General features: G+C 46.1%; 1 protein-coding gene across 1 annotated transcript in view; it reads left to right on the top strand.

The window, feature by feature from the left end:
- The first annotated feature begins 445 nt into the window (after nt 1–445).
- Nucleotides 446–19311, top strand: part of HSPA12A (heat shock protein family A (Hsp70) member 12A) — a 60830-nt gene continuing 41964 nt past the window's right edge. The window contains exons 1-3 of the mRNA XM_054071936.1: nt 446–889; nt 14806–14891; nt 17507–17634. Of these exons, the coding sequence (XP_053927911.1) occupies nt 862–889; nt 14806–14891; nt 17507–17634 (242 nt within the window). The 5' untranslated portion in view covers nt 446–861. The remainder of the gene's footprint in view (nt 890–14805; nt 14892–17506; nt 17635–19311) is intronic.

Raw genomic sequence — 19311 nt, forward strand, 5'->3', positions numbered from 1 at the left:
CTGCGCATCCTCTGCGGCTGTGGGGAGGATGCGCGCATCCCTGCGCACCGGGAGCGGGCGGGGCTGTGCATCCCTGCGCCCCTTGTGCGGCTGCAGGGAGCGAGCGAGGAGGGTTCCCGCATCCCTGCGCCTCTAGTGCGGCTGTGGGGAGGAACCAGGGAGGGGTTTTGCATCCCTGAGCCCCTTGTGTGATTACAGGGAGCGAGCGAGGAGGATTCCCGCATCCTTGCGCCCCTTGTGCTGCTGCGGGGAGGAATCGGGGAGGGTTCCCGCATCCCCGCGCCCTTTGTGTTGCTCCGGGGACGAAGCGAGGAAGGTCCGCGCATCCCTGCGCGTCTTATGCGGCTTTGGGGAGGGAGCAGGGAGAGGTTGCACATCCCTGCGCCCCTTGTGAGGCTGCAGGAAGGGGTTGTGCATCCCTGAGCCCCCTGTGTGGCTGCAGGGAGCGGGCGAGGAGGGTTCCCGCATCCTTGCGCATCTTGTGCGGCTGCAGCGAGTAGGCGGGGAGGGTTCCCGCATCGCTGCGCCCCTTGCGCGGCTGCGGGGAGGAACCGGGGAGGGTTCCCGCATCGCTGCGCCCTTTGTGTTGCTGCGGGGAACGAGCGAGGAGTGTTCCCGCATCCCTACGCCCGCTGTGTGGCTGCCGGGAGCGAGCGAGGAGCGGCTCCGCACCCCCGCGCGTCCGGGGCGGCTCGGGGCGGGCTCGGGGCGGGGTCGCGCATCTCTGCCGCCCCTCGTGCGGCTGCGGGGAGGGAGCGAGGAGGATCCGCGCATCCCCGGGAAGGGGCTGAGCATCCTGTGCCGGAGCCTTTCCCTTCGCCTCGGCGGAGCAGCGGCGCGGCCCGCGGGAGCGCATGGGCCATGTCGGAGGCGGAGAGCGGCGCTGCAGGTAAGCGCTGGGGGGGGGGGGGCCCGCCGCAATGCGGGAGCGACCTCGGGGAACGGGCTGCGGCCCCGGCCGGGCCGGGGGGAGGCGCGCACCGTGTCCCGGCGGCTGCGGGGGAGGAGGATGCGGACTCGCATCCCTGCTCGGAGCTCCCTTCTCCCGGCTGGGGACACCCCCTTCTCCTCCTTCCCGGCTGCTGAGCGCCCCTTCTTCTCCCTGCTGGGGACCTCCGCCCTTCTCCCGGCTGCTGAGCCCCCTTTTCCCTGCTGGAAAGTCGCCCCCTCATTCCTTCTCCCAGCTCAGAGACCCCTCTCCCTTTCTCCCTGCTGAGCCCACCCTCCCCCTTTCTTCTTGCTTGGGAATTCCCACCCCCCCCCCCCCCCGCCTCTCTCCCGGTTGCTGAGCCCGCTTTTCCCGGTTGGGGAGCCCTCTTCTCCCTCTCCCGGTTGTTGAGCCCCCTTCTCCCTGCTGGGGAGCCCCCCCTCTTTCCTTTCCCAGTTGCTGACCCCCCTTCTCGTGGCTCGGAGTGTGTCCATCTCCGGCTTCGGAGCTCCCCCCTCTTCCTTTCCACCCCCCCCGCCATGGCTCGGAGCACCCCTCCTTCCCCCCCCCCCCCGGCAGCTGAATCCTCCCTCATGGCTTACAGCCCCCCCTCCTCACCCTGACAACCTCCTCTCCCAGCTGTTGCCCCCCCCGTTCTTGGCTGCTGACTCCCCCCTTATATATCTGAGCCCCCCCCAACCCCCCTAGCTTGCTCACACCCCCCGTGATGGCTCAGAGCCCCCCATCCCTCTGACAGCCTCCCCCCTCCAGCTTACAGACACCCCCCCCAGCTCACAGTGTCGTGTCCCCCCCCACTTGCTGACCCCTCTCATGGCTCACAGCACCCACCCCCCCCATCTGCGGACTCCCTCCTTATAGCTCTGAGCCCCCCCACATTGGCTGCCTCCCCTCCCCCCTCACCTACTGACTCCCTCTTATAGCTCAGAGCTCCCCCCTCCAGTTGTTGCCACCCCCCCATGGCTCACAGCCCCCCCCGCCCCCCCCCGCCTGCTGACCCCCCCTTATAGCTCTGACCTCCCCCCATTTACTGCTCCCCCATCTCCGCGGGGCTCAGGGCAGCCGGTGCAGTGGGGATGCTGGAGGGAGGGGGCTGGGGGGGCTTCATCCTGCCCAGCCCCGGCCCTGGAGAGCAGGGAGGGAGCTGCAAACCAGGGTCTGCCGCAGAAATGAGTGATTGACTATTAGACTGTTATTAATAACGTATCATTAGAACATTCTATGAGAATCCTTGAATGGGTTGAGTTGGAAGGGACCTTAAAGCCCACCCAGTTCCACCCCCCCTGCCACGGGCAGGGATACCACCCTCTGGATCAGGGTGCTCAAAGCCCCATCCAACCTGGCCTCGAGGAGGACACCTTTGGATATTTACCTGTTCTCATTGAAATACAACAAACTGCACCAAAACTTTTAACCTGCCACATACACAGCAAGAAACATCCTTCCTCTTCTTCAGTCTGTTTGTTGGATTTACCTGTGGTGTTTTCAAGAATGATTTATTACTCCAGTTGCCTTTGTGAGCAGAAAAAAAACGCTGTTGACATTTCTTTAAGTGTTTAGCTTGAATTATTACTGACCTGCTCAAGTCTGGTAATTCAATAAACTAATAATTTCTTCAGGAGAAAAACTGATTCTCCTTTAATGTTGCCACTTTCTTAAACGTTAAGTTTACCATAAAAATCAATGAATCATGGAATGGTTTGGGTTGGGAGAGAACTTAAAGCCCATCCAGTGCCACCCCCTGCCATGGGCAGGGACACCTCCCACTGGATCAGGGGCTCCAAGCCCCATCCAACCTGGCCTGGAACCCCTCCAGGGATGGGGCAGTCACCGCTGCTCTGGGCAACCTGGGCCAGAGCCTCCCCACCCTCATAGGAAAGCATAAATATCTCATCTAAATCTCCCCTCTTTCAGCTTAAATCACCCATCTTTCACCCTTTTTAGTGCATAGTCTGATGAGCTGGAAAAGAAAGACCTGGCAGCTCAGTGGGAGAGACAACAGTGTCTGGGATGAGAGCCTGAGCATCCTGGAGCAGCCTCGGGGACCTTGGAGCTCCCAGCAAGGCGGGGGGATGGAATAAAACCAGAGAACCAGAGTGATCCTGGTTTATCACGTTGACAGGTCTGCAGGCTGTGACTTTGCAAACTTAGCGTAGGAGCTGAGACATCAGAATCTTGTTTTGGTATGGTTTTGGTGTGTTTGTGATTGCACCATGCCTGATAAAAATAACACAGCCTTTGCAGGACAGGGGTGGTGTCTCCTTGTGTGGGAAGGGAGCTGGGGGTGGGAAGAGGGTTCTTAGGGCACAAATGATGCGGGTGAATAACCCTGAGGGAAATGCAGACTCAGCCCGATTGCATTTGGTCTCTCCATCCCTTCTTCCTCACTGAAGATTTAAGGGACCTGCAATGTCGAGCCTAAGGCGCTGGCAGTAGCTGATGGAGAGGCTTGAAAGGTTGAGTTTATACAAATCATGGTGGGATTTGGGGAGTATTTTGAATAAAATAGCTTCATTGCAGTGCCAGTGGAATAAAAGAGTCAAAGTATCCATTTAAAAAAGCCAGGGAAAACAATACTCAGAAGTAAGTTGACTTTTCAAGATGCCCTGCTCTACTGGATCCCCTCCCGATGTTCCCTCAGTGCTTCCTAAATAAAGTCCCTAATATCCAATTGTGATAATTTTCTGTCATGCAGATGACAAAGGGAAGAACAGGCTGACAGATCCATTTCTCTGTTAGATGACCGGGTATCGCGTACTTTGTTTTCTGCAAAGTTGCAGGGTTAGCGCAATGCAACGCTGGCATTAAGTAACCTGTGACACGGGGAGAATCTGCAGGAGGGGTTTTGTTAGAAGGCTGAAGACCGTGTAGTAAAGCAATGATTTGTTACGCCAGAAATCTCACCGCACAGTGGAATGCTGAAGCTGTCAGAGGAAAAAAAGGGTTTCGGTGATAAAATGTGGTTTAGTGTGTGGTGTTGTATTGACAGTATTGAAGCTGCAGTCGCTCATCGCAGCACAGGACAATGCGTAAGAGAAATGTCTGTGTGTAAAACAGCCAAGGGTTGCGTGCAGTGCTTGCCAGTCATTTTTATAGCTTCAGATAGCACAGCATTGCGGTATCTGCAGCTTGGTCAGTATGAGCCTGGCTGAAATCGTTCCTCCTCGGGAGGTGTTGCATGTAAAGCTTCTGGTTGTACCGATTTCTGGTGGTTTTAAAGGCATTTGCTCATAACGGGGTGATGCTGGTTCAGCCAACAAGTCTTCCTTGATGGTACTGTCGCCCTGTAAGCATTCAGCCTGAATATTTAGTTCATTCCCAGTGGGACAGCAGTTGGTGCTCCACAAGAGCTGCCCTGCTCTGTATCTGCAGAGGTTCCTCGACTGCACTCGGATGCTCCGAAGCCCTGAGATGTCTGTCCTGTCCAGAGGCTGCTTGAGCTGCTGCAGGCATGGTGCAAGGGGGCTTTATCCTAGCCCAGAGGGTGTCACTGGGATGTCACCAGGAGCCGGAGCAGGCTGCTGCAGCCTCAGGTGTCGGCTCAAGTTAGAGCAGCATTTGGGAGGCAGCAAGAGCAAAATGCTGCCTCAGCTGCGAAAGACCTGATACTTGCATGCAAATGTCAAGGTTTAGGATCTGTTTTGCTCTCTGACCGTCTCGCTGAGGGTTGGGGTTATATGCGAGTTGACTGGTGTCTCATCTTGTGCTCTTCACTGCCAAATGCTTTGGTTTTGGTTGAGTTGATGTGACCTGCCGTGGTCAACTTCCCCCAGTTTCATGGGGATCCTGTTGAAATTCTTGAGTCCCCTTCCAGACACCATATCTGCTGCTGCAATTAACTCTGGGTTATTTAATTTTTTTTTCTTTTTAAGCTACAAGTCTGGTCAGATATTTAAATTTCCAGTTCTATTTCATCTTAGCTGTTCTGGGTGATGAGTTCCCTTTTGCTGGCCTCTACTATAATTTCGTTTATTGCATCTATAATTGCACTAAACAACCATCCCCTTCTTAAAAAAAAAATCTTAAAAATATTTTTTTAATTTTAAAACAATAACATCCAAAGTGTCCCATCGCTTGCATTTTCTGTACCTGAATTGGTTCTGCCTTTTGATGATGTGTCAGATGGGATTTGACAAGTGTTTGACTTCACAGAGCGCACTGTTTATGGGTTTTGAAACTCCTCTCTGTGGCTGTTTCAGTCTTGTAAGCATTGAGAAGGAGAAGCTTGGCTTTTTGGAGTGTTTAAAAAAGCTATGCTGTCTTTCAGTAATAAGGGAAAATGGGAAAGGAATAAAACCCAAGGCACTCAAACAATGCTAAGTCCAAGTACGAGAACAAGGACAATCATGATCTTAATTAGAATCATAGAATCATAGAATGGTTTGAATTGGAAGAGATCTTAAAGCCCATCGAGTTCCACCCCCTGCCATGGGCAGGGACACCTCCCACTGGATCAGGTTGCTCCAAGCCCCATCCAACCTGGCCTGGAACATCTCCAGGGATGGGACATGCCCAAATTAGATACAAGGCACATGACCTTTTTGAGGAATTGGGATATATTCCTTTTATTTATTTGTTTAAGTAACTAGATGTTGATGTTTTCCATATGCAGCTTAGTGAAATGTTGTCTATCCACAAGTGACTTGCTTACTTATTCAGCTTCTGTACAGCACTTGTCACTTATCTGTCATACAGCTTTGCCAGTTGAAAACAGAAATGGGTGAAGCTCCATGTTTCATTACTATCAATCCCACAGGCCTATTTGGCTGTATTTCACCCACTAGTGAGAGAGGGAGAGGCCAGGAGGACTTGGAATCTCTTTTGGGAATGAGCTCTGAAGTCCATCAGTCGCGATTGTCAGTGGTACGCTTGCTTCACAGACGTTTGACTGGAGAGCGTGCAGCTGTTTGCTGATGTAAGGCCACCGATAGAGAATTGCTGCTGCCGAGTATGAGCATCAGTGATCCGAAATGCCTGTGACACACAGGCTTCATCTTCTTCACTGGGACAAACGTCCTGGCTCTTGGGTCATTAACCTGAAAACTGCCTCCTCACAGTGACCAGGCACATTTTTGGGCTTAAAAAGAACATTCTCTAGCTCTCATTACTCAGATTATGTCCGCTGTGCCCTATGTGTGGTGCTGTTCAGAAACATGGTCATAGAATCATAGAATCACCAGGTTGGAAAGGACCCACTGGATCATCGAGTCCAACCATTCCCAACACTCCCTTAAACCATGTCCCTCAGCACTTCATCCACCCATTCCTTAAATACCTCCAGGGAAGGCAACTCGACCACCTCCCTGGGCAGCTGTTCCAGTGCCCAATGACTCTTTCTGTGAAGAATTTTTTTCTGATATCCAGCCTGAACCTCCCCTCGCAGAGCTTGAGGCCATTCCCTCTTGTCCTGTCCCCTGTCACTTGGGAGAAGAGCCCAGCTCCCTCCTCTCCACAACCTCCTTTCAGGTAGCTGTAGAGAGCAATAAGGTCTCCCCTCAGCCTCCTCTTCTCCAGGCTAAACAATCCCAGCTCTCTCAGCCGCTCCTCGTCAGACTTGTTCTCCAGCCCCTCATCAGCTTCGTTGCTCTTCTCAGGACACACTCCAGAGCCTCAACATCCTTCTTGTGGTGAGGGGCCCAGAACTGAACACAGTACTCAAGGTGCGGTCTCACCAGTGCCGAGTACAGAGGGAGAATCCCCTCCCTGTCCCTGCTGGTCACACCGTTTCTGATCCAAGCCGAGATGCCATTGGCCTTCTTGCCCCCCTGGGCACACTGCTGGCTCATGGTCAGCCTCTGTCAACCGTTACCCCCAGGGCCTTCTCCTCCGTGCAGCTCTCCAGCCACTCTTCCCCCAGTCTGTAGCACTGCACAGGGTTGTTGTGCCCCAAGTGCAGGACCCGCATTTGGCCTTGTTAAACCTCATGCCATGATGTTAAGCATTTAAGATAAACAAACGCGGGTTTTAAATCTTGCAATAGCTACTACTGCTAAAGCAGTGACTTTGCAGTGACTTTGCGGTGTTTTAAAATCAGGGTGGCTGTGTTGAACTGTGTAAGCAATGGGTATTAAAACAGGAAATTCCTTCAGAGTCTGTCTTGGAAGGATCCGAGAAGGGTTTTAATGTAAATGCAAAGAAAAAAACGCAGTCAGTTCTAACAAAGTCAGTAAATAAATAAACTAAAATACTCAGAATGTGGAGGCCAGCATCCAGGCCAGAAAGCCTTTGTTCTTTGGTAAGGATTTGACTAAATGTCCTTGCTGGGGACTGCATCGGGGTGTGTCAAGGACATCAGAGAGCGGTGCTGTGAGCAGCATCCGTGTTGTGCTGTCATTGGGTCGTGTGTCAGAATGGTTTGGTGCTCACTGGCCCAGAGCAGCAGCTCTGTCATGATTGATGTGCAGGGCTCTGGACACCTGAATTAGTTCTGGAGGCATCTTAATTGACAAGCAGAGGAGACTTGGAGAGAGGGCTTTTCCTGCAGCTGTTTCTTCTGTCGGTGGTTCCTCAGTGCCTGAGTCAATGCCCTCAGACTGGGCTCTGCAGATGCAGTTTCTGAGGAATATTGAGGAAATTTCTAGTGACTTTTATCGGTTGGAGTCCAGAAAGAGGTGTGTATGTGAATGCAGTTTCATCAGAGGAATTTCATGTCATCTGAGGGAATTCATTCACTTACTGTCTCTGAAGAAGTGCTGTTGCAGGAGCCTGGCTGACCTGCACTGGTTTCCTTGGGGAAGGAGGCAGAGATAAATCATTCTCCTTATGCTACATCCTCCTCCCATAGGGAATAAACTGGGAACTCTGCTTCGATTTGTCTGGTTTTGGATACATCTTATTCTCTTTGTGCTGTTCAGGACATCTCCCTAGGGTTGCAGCAGTTTCTCTGGAAGGATTTTACAGCCCTGAGTGCTCTGTGTCCACCTGTCCCGCACACCCTTTCCTCATGAAGCTCTGTGCCTCTCTCTTCACGCTTCCTTTTTTCCTGTTCCCTGGTTTGAAGGGTGGGTATGTGAGTGTCTCTGTCCTCATTACAGTGACCAGGCAATTTCTGTCTGTTAGGAGATAACACCACCACTAAAATCATGTTTTCTTTACTACGTCCTTGCCACCTCCTAGTCATGGCTTGGGAAGTGCATCGCTGTGACAATTGGCTCTTGTGAGTTTCATCATCATTGGAGGACTCTTGATGCTTTCTCCAGCCTTAAAGATCAAAATACCTGTGGTTATAGTGGGCTGAGTGGAAACTAGCTCTGTTCCCTGGTACCAAACAGATCCAACAAATTTAACATCTCTTTCTCAAGTTTCCATGGATACCTCAGTAGAGCAGAGGCTGCAATGGAAACGGCAGGGCATGCCATTTACAAAAGCTTTCAGCATTGTCATTATGGAACTGCTGCATTCGAAAATGAACCTTTTTGTAGCAGCTCTTGTGCTTGCTCACGGATGCTCCTGTTATGGTTTGAGCTGTAGGAACTCCTTTGCAGGCCACGCCATCCGCTTGTCACCAGGACACTGGAACTTTTCAGGTGGTTATCTGGTTGCCTAGTGCTGATCTCTGTGTGATAGTCACGGCATTCTAGTGTAAGCCAGATCGACGGTAGTATAAAAACCTCTGGAAATGGATTTCGGTGAGTGACTGCATAATTTTATGACCCTCTCTTCAAATCCTGAATATCTACTTTCTTATCTCCATCGCTTCTCTCCTCACGAGTTATTTTCCTTTAAGCCTCGTAGCCAATCTTTTTTCTAGATCATAAAATAAAAAGAATCAAGAAACACAAAGTTATTTTGATTTAGCTAAGAAGTGTCACTCAGAAGCTAAATCAAAAAGCCGCAGACTGTGGATTCACAGGTGGCTTTTTTTATGAGCGTGATCTTGGGAATTAGAGCATAATCTTAGTAGTGCCATTCCTGAGAACCTTGCAGGAAACCAGGTAGGTGAGGTAGATCATGACAGATGTGACGGTGGAGGAGAAGCGGCAGGAAACCTTTTCTAGGGAGGTGTCTTTTCACAGAACCTAAGTTCATACATCTGTGTTTACTTTGCTGTTCCTTATGTCTTTCTGTTTGGAAGCAAGGAGGAAGGAGGTGAGAGATGTGCTTGCGCAGAGGCAGATGATGAAGGCAGCCTGAAGGAAGGAGGTTCATAGAAGAACTTGTTGAAGGAGAAAGTTAGCGAAGTGTGTAGTGAAGGTGTCTGTTACAGACCTATATCTGTGGAATATTTAGAAGACAACTGTCCAGGTTCTTTCTACCACTTTGAGCCGCAACATCTGTTATGAAGCCACCTTCATCACAACATGCAGCCTGCCCTCTCCGACATGTAATCCAGGATCAGCTTTGTCTCTCCTGGCAGTGGTGCATGCATGTGGAAGAGCTGGAATTTAGGAGGTGCTGGTGAGTTCCCCAAGCCTCAGCTTCTGGGGCCTGAGCAGGTTCTGAGCAAGTGAAAACCGCATCAGGACTAGGGGAGAAGAGGGAGCTGACTGACTGCAAAAGCTGAAAATCTCTTGGGTCATTCAAGGTGAAAGTGGATTTAAGACCTTCCAGTGTTGATAGTGAATGGCTTTGAGTTTAAGGCAACTTTAAGGTCAGACCTTGCTGTTGGTGAAGACCTGTCTGAGTCTTAGCCAACCCTGTTGTGAAGCACGCATGGGAATATGATAGGTCTGTTTTATTCCAGCTTACCAAGCATTAGTGAGATCGGACCAAATCTAGGTAATATAGATTAGCCTTAATCCTTTCAAAAAGAGAAGCAGAGAGCATTTTCAGTAGATTATTGCAAATTCTTGCCTGGTTCTTTTATCTTCATGGAAAATGCGTGGTGTCTTTTGGTTTCCGTTTGCTGGTGGGGTGCAGGAAAATGAATATTATCCACAAAGTGAGTGATGAGGTGAACCTGGGGTTGTTTTTTAATACTTCTAACAATAACATTAAAAACTTACATTACCTTGGAAAGCTGGATAGCGGAGTGGGAAAGTAATTCCTCCAGTCAAACTGAGAGGCAATGTAAAAGTATAAATGAAGGAAAGCAAAATTGTAATGAGGAACGTGTCTTATTTGTATAACTTTATGCAAAGAATTGGGTGATTTTTGGTTTTGCTTAGGAAATCACTGTGCTCTAATTGGTATCAGTGTGATGAATACCTGCTCTTTGGGTGACCAATTATTATGAAAGGATATAAGGAAACTTGGATTCGTATCAGAGATTAGTTATGGCTGTATTCATAGAGGGGAAGTGTATTGCGGTCTTCAACAAACCAGCTGGATGCCTACTGGCATTTGAAAACAAAGGGCTCCAATTCCATTGATGGTAATAGCAGTGGTGCCATTGGTTTTAGTAGAAACAAAAGGTTCTTCTTATATGAAATGTGAGATCTCTTTATTAAGCATAAGAATTTTTTAAGTGGGTTTTTAATTTTGCTTCACTTTGTCTCTTTTTTTTTTGTTGTTGTTGTTCTATAGTTATTTTCAAAGGCCATCTTTGTATCTGCCGGAAAACGCTCTAGGTTGTCATATTTCATTTGGAAGCTATGACATTTTGTTCTTAATGCAAAGCAAAGTCTCAGCAATAGGAAAAGCTGAATAAGGTTTTCTTCATCAATGCAGCAGTTGTCAGCTAATAGCAATGTGGTAAACCCTTTCTTTCCTGTTGTGCAAACATCGTTAGTGAGCTTTGGTTGCAGCATTAATATGCTCGAAATTATATACAGTGTTTTGAATGAAAAACAAGGGGTTTAATTTCATTTTTTTTTGTTTGTTTGTTTTGTTTCAAACCCGGAGATATTGCCTGAGTGAAAAAAGAATTCGGCCCAGGTTTTGGTGTGACCTGCAGCCTGGCTGAGATCATACCTACATGCAGCAATCACTCTCACCAGCTGCTGGATGGGTGGAAATTCCAGAAAACTGGCAGATACGTGCAAATGTTTGATCTGTGAAAATGAAAAGAATATGCACAGTAAATTCAGTCAACTTGGATTTATTGGACCCATAAAGATCAGCTGCAATAGTGGCATTTTGAGTAGGTCTAAAGCATCCTGACTTTACCCTGGGCATCTGGTTCATCGGCCTGCAAATAATAAGAGAGGCTGAACAGATTTGGGTGTGCATTGTACAAATCAAGAAGACTTATTGCATTTATATTACGGATTTAAAAAAAAAGACTTGTTATTGTGAAAGCAATTCTTAAAATGCCAGAAGTGTGATCTGAAGTAGGGAATGGTGTTGATCCTATCGTTGATTCCGAAAATCATGTTTAATTAGCAAGTGTTGGGTTTGTGGCTGCTCTTGCAGGATAGAAATAGAAATGGACTTGAGATACATTAACTGGGATATAACACCCACAGTAGTTCAGGCATGTTCGTACAGACTGATCACAGAATCATTTAGGTTGGAAGAGACTTTTAAGATCATCAGGTCCAACTGTAACCTTGCACTGTCAAGTCCACCACTGAACCATCTCCCTTAGCACCACGTCTACATGTTTCTTGAACACCTCCAGGGATCTTTCTCTTAAAATTGTTTTGCAAACCAGACAATGGGCAGCATCACTATGAGATCATCGGTCGGTGGACGTTTCAGGGATATAAACTGGAGTGATCCTGTAGTTCCCAGTGTACTAAGAGGAAGTGGCCTGAAGTTGTGCCAGGGGAGGTTTAGGTGAGATAATAGGAAATATTACTTCACATAAAGTGTTGTCAGGTATTGGAAGAAGCTGCCCAGGGAAGTGGTGGATTCTCCATCCCTAGAGCTGTTCAAAAAGCATATAGATATGGCACTCTGATGTGGTTTAGTAGGTACGGTGGTGTTGGGCTGATGGTTGGACTGGATGTTGTCTTGGAGGTCTTTTCCAACCTTAGTGAGTCTATGTTTCTAGATAGGACTCATTGTAGAATTATTTTGTTTTGCTGGGTATTTGCAGGAGCAGCAGTGAATGCAGTGCAGAATGGTGACGGCTTTGGAAGGATTATTTCCTCTGGTCAAAAAATACCGATAAGTCACCAACAACTTAAAAGCTTAACTTTCCAGCAGAGTTGAGCGGTGAGAATTAGAAGTTAGCCCTTCCAGAAATCCAGCCTCTATGCATGTTTCCAAGAGCATTCTGAAACTGAAATGGGCAATTTATTTTAAAGATCTTTTGATGAAAATATCAAAGTCTGTTTTCTGCTTTAAGCGGTATTTTCTAATGGTAGCTAAGACAGACCTCCAATCTCTGCTTCACGTTTTTATTTGTTAGAAAATATTCTTACACCAGTGGATACAGCAAATGTCTGCGTACACATTTTATACCTCTGGATAATCATAAATTGGACCAAATAAACTCTTGATAGAACACCACCCAATTTAACTCAGTTAACTCATCACCGTTCTGCCCTGCATTCGCTGCTGCTCCTGCAAATACCCAGCGATGTGAGCACTGCAGTGGTTATTTAATCACTGCTTTCTGAGAGACAAAAAAATGTGTGTACTGTCACACAGGATTTTGAGTTTCATATGGAGCTATAAATAACTTCTCAAGGTGCACTCAGTCTGATAGCTGGAGACAGGCTGGAAAATAGATCACTGAAACATACGTGCTGAAACAGGTAATGAAAAGGATTTGTAACAATGAGAAACACAGAAAACACATAGATAGCGATCCAATGTCTACAATTTAGTGCCCCAAAGCCAGCATTGTAAGTGGTGGAAAATTACCAGTTTCCAAAGATCACAGAATTGTAGAATGGTTTGAGTTGGAAGGGACCTTAAAGCCCATCCAGTTCCACCCCTGTGCCATGGGCAGGGACACCTCCCGCTGGCTCAGGGGCTCCAAGCCCCATCCAACCTGGCCTGGAACACCTCCAGGGATGGGGCAGCCACCACTGCTCTGGGCACCCTGGGCCAAGGAACCACCACCCTCACAGCCAAACAGTTCTTCCTCATCTCTAACCTAAACGTCTCCTCCTCTTTCAGCTTAAAACCATTCCCCCTCATCCTCTCCCTGCACTCCCTGATCCAGAGCCCCTCCCCAGCTTTCCTGGAGCCCCTTTCAGCACTGGAAGCTGCTCTAAGGTCTCCTCAGAGCCTTCTCTTCTCCAGGCTGAACAACCCCAACTCTGACAGCCTGGCCTCGTAAGGGAGGTGCTTCAGCCTTCAGATCATCTTGTTGAGATAATCAGATGTTGAGTCAGTACTGCAATGTCCTGGTCTGCTCAGGTCAGTTCTGGTCCAGTCAGGAGCGACAGCAGGATGTAAGCAATCTCTTCTATTACTAAATCCTTTTCCTCCCCCGTGCTGAAATATTGGTCTTCAGTTCTACAAAAAATGCCACGTTGGTGGTACAAAAATGAATATCTTTTGAAAGGAGGAAGAAATTGCACACAGGAGGCTGATAACAGCATCTGATCCAAATATATCCTAACAAACCCAGCAGATTCTGTGCTCGTCACATTTGGCCTGTGGCTTTTTGTACTTTATCCCAAGAGGAGTAACACAACATATTCTTGAAGTAGTTATCCAGGAAATATTTTGCTTCTGCAGATGCTTCTGGAGATCGGTCTGTGCTTTTAACTTAAACAGAAATAAATGTTATTACAAGAGCAATATTAAGATTAGGAGGGAGACTTTTCCCTGTGGGCACATTTTCCCGTAGTTCCCTGCTGCACGGTTTTTGTGTCTTTTGTTCCTGATTACCAGGAACAATAGGATTCTTCATTAAGTGGCTCTGAAGTATCTTCTTGGAGAGCAGCTCCTGTGTCACCTTAGAATAATGCTCTGACTTATCAGTCATGTCTAGGAATTACATACTATACATAAATATGCATTTTATTGTCTGATACATCCAAGTGGATGATGATAAGATATGTAAATGCATTATCTAATATTTATTGCGTTATGCATTATCTAATATTTATCTCTAATATTAATGTTAGAGACTTATTAAATAATTCTGCTTTACCTTTTATTAGCTTGTGTTCTGCAGAACAGGATTCAGTAAACTCAAAGCTTACATTCGAGGGCAGAGGGATATCAGCTAGGACAGACTGTGTTGGACCTTTGCCACGTTCCATTTTGATAAAGTATTCATAAGAGAATATATTATATATAAATCCATCTAAGTCAGTATTTAATTATTTTAATAAGCTATTTTCCTCTTCTGTCATCAGTGGTGTAAATATAAGAAGGACAAACACAAACAGTGCATTACAGTAGTTGCAACTTGTTTGATGTGTTCCTTTAAATGAAAATTTCAGTATTATATGCAGGGTAGAAGCATTTCTTTGATGATTTGTTAGTAATACTTGCCTTTTTCCCCAGCTGGATTCTGTCCTGCAGTAATATTAACAGCTGCAAGATGTTTCAGTGCCGGGCGTTTTGAAGAATAAAAACAGAGGCAGTGCTGGGCAAGTTTCAGAACAAAGGTTCACGATGGAATAATTGCAACTTATTCTTACTGTGTGGTCAAATTGATATCATCTCCTCTTTCTCTTGAAATGAGCCTGTTTTTTTGATCTCCCAACTTGTGTTTAGTTTCTGCATTCACACATTAATGTGAGCGTGTAGTGTTCAAGCTGCTTCTGTCAACTGAATATATTCAACTTCTGAATATATTTAGCGAGACTTTTAGAATTACACGTGGTGATGTAATAGGCAAAAGAGGGGAAGTTGGTCATTAAGGTCAGACAAACATCTTAAAACCAAAGCTGCAGTTGTTGTGTTTTAGCATGTTGTAAGGACAAAATACGTATTTTATGTGGTGGATGTGGGATTTGCTTTCTTCTTTAGCAGATCTGTTACCGCGGGAAAACAGCATAGCGGTGTGCAAAGCTACTGTCCTATCCTACTCATCCTGACGCTGAGGAATTTCTGTTTCCTTTCAGATGCAGTTTCCACATCTACTTACTCATCACCAGCCAAAAGTTTGGGAGACCCTGGAATAACTCCGCTGTCTCCATCACATATTGCGGTAAGAAATGTACTCTTAACACACTGCATGTTGACATTATGTTCTACCTCTGCAGGGGTACATAATTTCTTTAGGAAGTTGTCATTGCCTCCCATAGTGACCCCTTTTATGCTGCCTGTAATCTTAAATGAAATTTTCGTTGCACTGGAGTTGGCGACAGAGCTCTTACTCATTTCATTGGGGTCCCAGTCTTGCTGGTTTTTCTTTGTCTGCTTGCTTAGCTGATGGATTTGCTGCTTCATATTTTTATATCAAACACAGGAGCTTCTTGATCTTCAGAGTCCCCAAGTACTATCCCCATCTTTGTCACTGATTTGTTTAGGCAGCTCCTAAAAGTCTCGTTCTGTTGAGAAAACAAGAAGGATATGTAGGATATTCCACAGTAAAATCTGAATTCTCAGAGAAAAGAATCTTTTCCAACACAGAGAGAGAGAGTGAGAAGCTCCAACCAGAACTGTTTTAGTTTCTTAAGGAAAACAGCCACCTTTGTAATCTTTTAGAAATAAACAGATGTCCCATAAAGGTGATGTGTTTAAATCTCTTACACATCATGTTCATTTTGTTGACTGACTCTCATTAAAACTAAGTCCCATCTGTTTGTAACATCATCTGCATCTTCTGTAACACGGTGTGTGCATGGTGTATTTCTTGATATTGCAAGGGACCAGTTGAGCACACGTTGCTACCCTTATCAGACCTCTTCCTTAGCCTCCTGAATCAATTCAGAGTTGTACAATGTCCCTCTTCAGGATTTCCAGAGTTCTCTCCTAAATTTTTGCTTTTATTCCCTTTCTTCTTGTGGTCTAGAACTTCCCCCTTTCATGTCTGTCATACTGATGAATTTACATCCTCTTTCAGTTAGATTTGCTCCTTAAACTCTTTGAGGAAGGCATAAATAATGTATTCCTCTGGTTGAAAAGATTTATTAGGAAAATCCAAAGAAGTCTTTCGCTATTTGAGACCAAATGTTATTACTCTTACTCCTCCATTTTAAGTAGCGGGCGTATGGGGTGATCTTGTAAAATGTAGGAGTACCACAGGAAGGTATTAGAAGTAGCAGGCGTGGAGATCATAGAATCATAGGATGTCCTGAGTTGGAAGGGACCCACACGGATCGTCAAGTCCTGTGCCTGCACAGGACACCCCACCATTCACACCGTGTGTCTGAGGGCGTTGTCCAAAGACTTCTGGAATATTGTCAGGCTTGGCACCATGACTGCTTCCCTGGGGAGCTGTTCCAGTGCTCCACCACCCTGTGAGAGAAGAACCTTTTCCTTATATCCAACTTAATCCTCCTGTGGCACATCTTCCAGCCATTCCATCGGGTCAGAGGGCCAGAGAGAAGAGATCAGTGCCTGCTTCTCTTCCTCCCTCTGTGAGGGAGCTGTAGGTCACCCCTCAGTCACCTCTTCTCCAGGCTGAACAGACCAAGTGACTTTAGCCGCTCCTCATACGGCTTCCTCTCCAAACCCCTCACCAACCAAAGAAATGGAGATATGCGAGGATCATGGTGGAACTCTGTTCATAGGGTTGAGGACATTGGACATTTCCTCTGTGATACGCAGGCAAGAACAATTGCTTCAAAATGTTATTGAGGGTACAGACTGAGGAGTAGCAGGGGTAGAGGATTCAGATCAACAGGCGCATTCCATGGGGTGATTTTGCCAAAATGATGTATGTGCAGATTGGTTTGTTACCCTCCTTTGCTATCTGCATGCCAGTAGCGTGTAGTCCTTTCCCCAGTGTTTCCAGCTTGCTCTCTTCCTATTTTGCCGAGCTTTTAGTGCTTTGGCCACCATCAGCGTGTCAGCAATAGTTCCTTGCTGTTCATTACTTACTCTTCCTTTATATAGGACTTAGGATAGGCAACAGCACGGTGTGGCATGATTCCTGTTTTATTCACGTCATGCTTTATTTCACATTAAGATATGTGCCGTAACCCTTCCATCTCTTGTAGTTAACATTCCCACGTTGCCCTTGGCTGTGCCTTTCAGGGATTGCAGGTAAAAAACAGGGAGAAGGATACAAATTCACTATAAGCAGCCGAACAGCTTTCCACATTCTAGCACAGGCCAGAGGAAAGAATGAGTGTAGTGCTTCCAAAATAAGTGTTATGTACGTTCTTCATAAATAAATAATTATCATGGGATATAAAGCTTATTGCTGTACTTTGGATTATTCTGTCTCTGCTAGTTTTAAATGGTAGTAGTAGCTCATGTTCGTGGTTATAACATATGTAACTCCTAAAACCACCAAATAAGTTCCAAATATACCACACTGGTGGCTATAAATATATTTTTCATTTGATTGATTTAAGGAAAAAATCCAGCAAAGCAGCCCCCTTAGTAACCTGGTGTTGGAAGGAAACTCTTGATTCGGAAGATTATTTATAAAAGGCTTCAACAAATATATTGAGTTATATATTGAATTTCCACTTGCATTGGAATGTGGAGCTTTCTGGTATCAATTTTGGTCACAAATGCTGATTTAGGGTAGTCTTTATTTCCACCGAAGAGATGTACCTGTCTCGGGGAGTAGAAATACTGAGGGGCAAGACAGGTTACAGTCATTCTACTTGTTGACTCAGTGTCTGTTTTGCTTCTGCTATTTAACAGAAGGACTCTGATGCAGATGATGCCGTAGAACAGTTATTTCTTGTTGTTGTGGCTATTGATTTTGGCACAACGTCCAGTGGCTACGCCTACAGCTTCACCAAGGAACCAGAATGTATTCATGTAATGAGGTAAGGGCTGCAATGCAGCATTCGGTTTTGGATCATGATAACATCGATTGTCTGCAGTAGCTGTAGAGTTTTTTCTACAGGAGCCTGAAGTGTCTGCATTTGTTTAGTGTTGCCACAGCGTAACCTTTCTCATGGTTATAGTTTTTCTTGCATCATATTGTATTTTCATTTGTTTTACTATTCAATGTGAACACGTCCTCTCTCTCTTATTTTGCTGAGTGTACAAGGTTACATGAATAAAAGGAGGGATCAGTGAGTAGTTAGAATTGTTCAAGGAGCAATTTTTAAGTCATTTTTAAGTCCGGATGCCCTTATCTCAGAGATTGAGATAAACTATTTATTAAGGGTCATGGCATTTTCCAGGAGCAGTCTGGTTTGTGCGTGTGTACAGTCCTTATGCTTAGCTACTTGCACCCACAAAGTGGCAGTTCAATTTGCTGATATAAGCTTTTTAACATTAAATTTGAATCAAATCTCTGCTAATGAGCCAATGATACTGGGAAATTAGCGACTAATTCAAGTTTGATGTGAAATCTGTTCTGTATTATATGTGCGTAAGGGACAGATTTTAGGTGCTGTTATGTGTGGGGGGGTATTTTTTATTTCATTGTTAAATCAGCACAATATAAATATACAAAATACAAAAACTATTATGGCAGGTATATGAAAGGTTTGCCCTACGAACCGCTTTTATAGTGGGTTTTTTTAGTGATTTTTTTTTTATTAAAAAGCTATACAATTCTTATGAAGGTATCTTTAAAATGACTATACTGTAACAAGACCAAGATACAGATAATCTCAACATAAACAAGGTGTGTGTGAAAAGCTTAGTCATAGAAGTTCTTCTAAACAAAGCTGCTGTTAGAGCAGGAGGTAATGCATTGTTTGTAGCACTGTAATAATGAGAACAAAAGGGCAAAAAGGCTAATTTGCTGTGGTGCAGTGTGATATGCTGTAGTTTTTCCAATCAGAGGTGCCAGTGGAGTGCAGCTCTCTCAATCTCAGCAGACAGCATCGAGTGTGCAGTCAGCCTGCATGGGTGGTTTTTATGCGACTGCAAAGTATTTCAGAGGTCTAATGCAACTGGGTGATGCGAAATACTGTGTAAAAGAATGCAAGTGTTGGAATGGCGTTAGGCTGTCTGGTTACAAGGACACCAAGAGTTTTTCAGTACAGACAACTAATGCTTCAAGGCTTTTTTTGCATCCCATCCACCTATTGTTCAGCCAACGGCACGGGAAGCTGCATGAGACTGGAAGTCAAAGGACAGGCCGTGTGTTGCCGTCGCACAGGTTACAGGGCTGTGAAGTTGAACCTATATCTATCAATTCCTGTTCTCTTTTGACAGCAAATAGTTAATCAAATCTCCTGAAGAAATTGGAGGAAATGAGGGAAGACGTCTCTGAAGCTGTCATTGAGCAAGCCTAAATCCTGTATACTGTGGTGTTGCTATAATCTCTTGAGATGGTACTGTGTGAAATCCCTCCTGGCTTTAGGGATTTATGTCCTTTGGACTCAGACTTTTGCCTTAGTCTTGCGTTTGCCATTTGGTACACACTACAGTCCAATAAATTACAGACTAGATTCTCCTTCCAGGGTGCTAGGCTTGCTGCTGGATATCCCTGAGACACTGAATTCTGGGCGCTGTGTGGCCAGAGGAGGGTATATTCCAGCTCT

The sequence above is a fragment of the Cuculus canorus genome, chromosome 7 (assembly GCF_017976375.1).
Source record: "Cuculus canorus isolate bCucCan1 chromosome 7, bCucCan1.pri, whole genome shotgun sequence".
Taxonomy (NCBI): domain Eukaryota; kingdom Metazoa; phylum Chordata; class Aves; order Cuculiformes; family Cuculidae; genus Cuculus; species Cuculus canorus.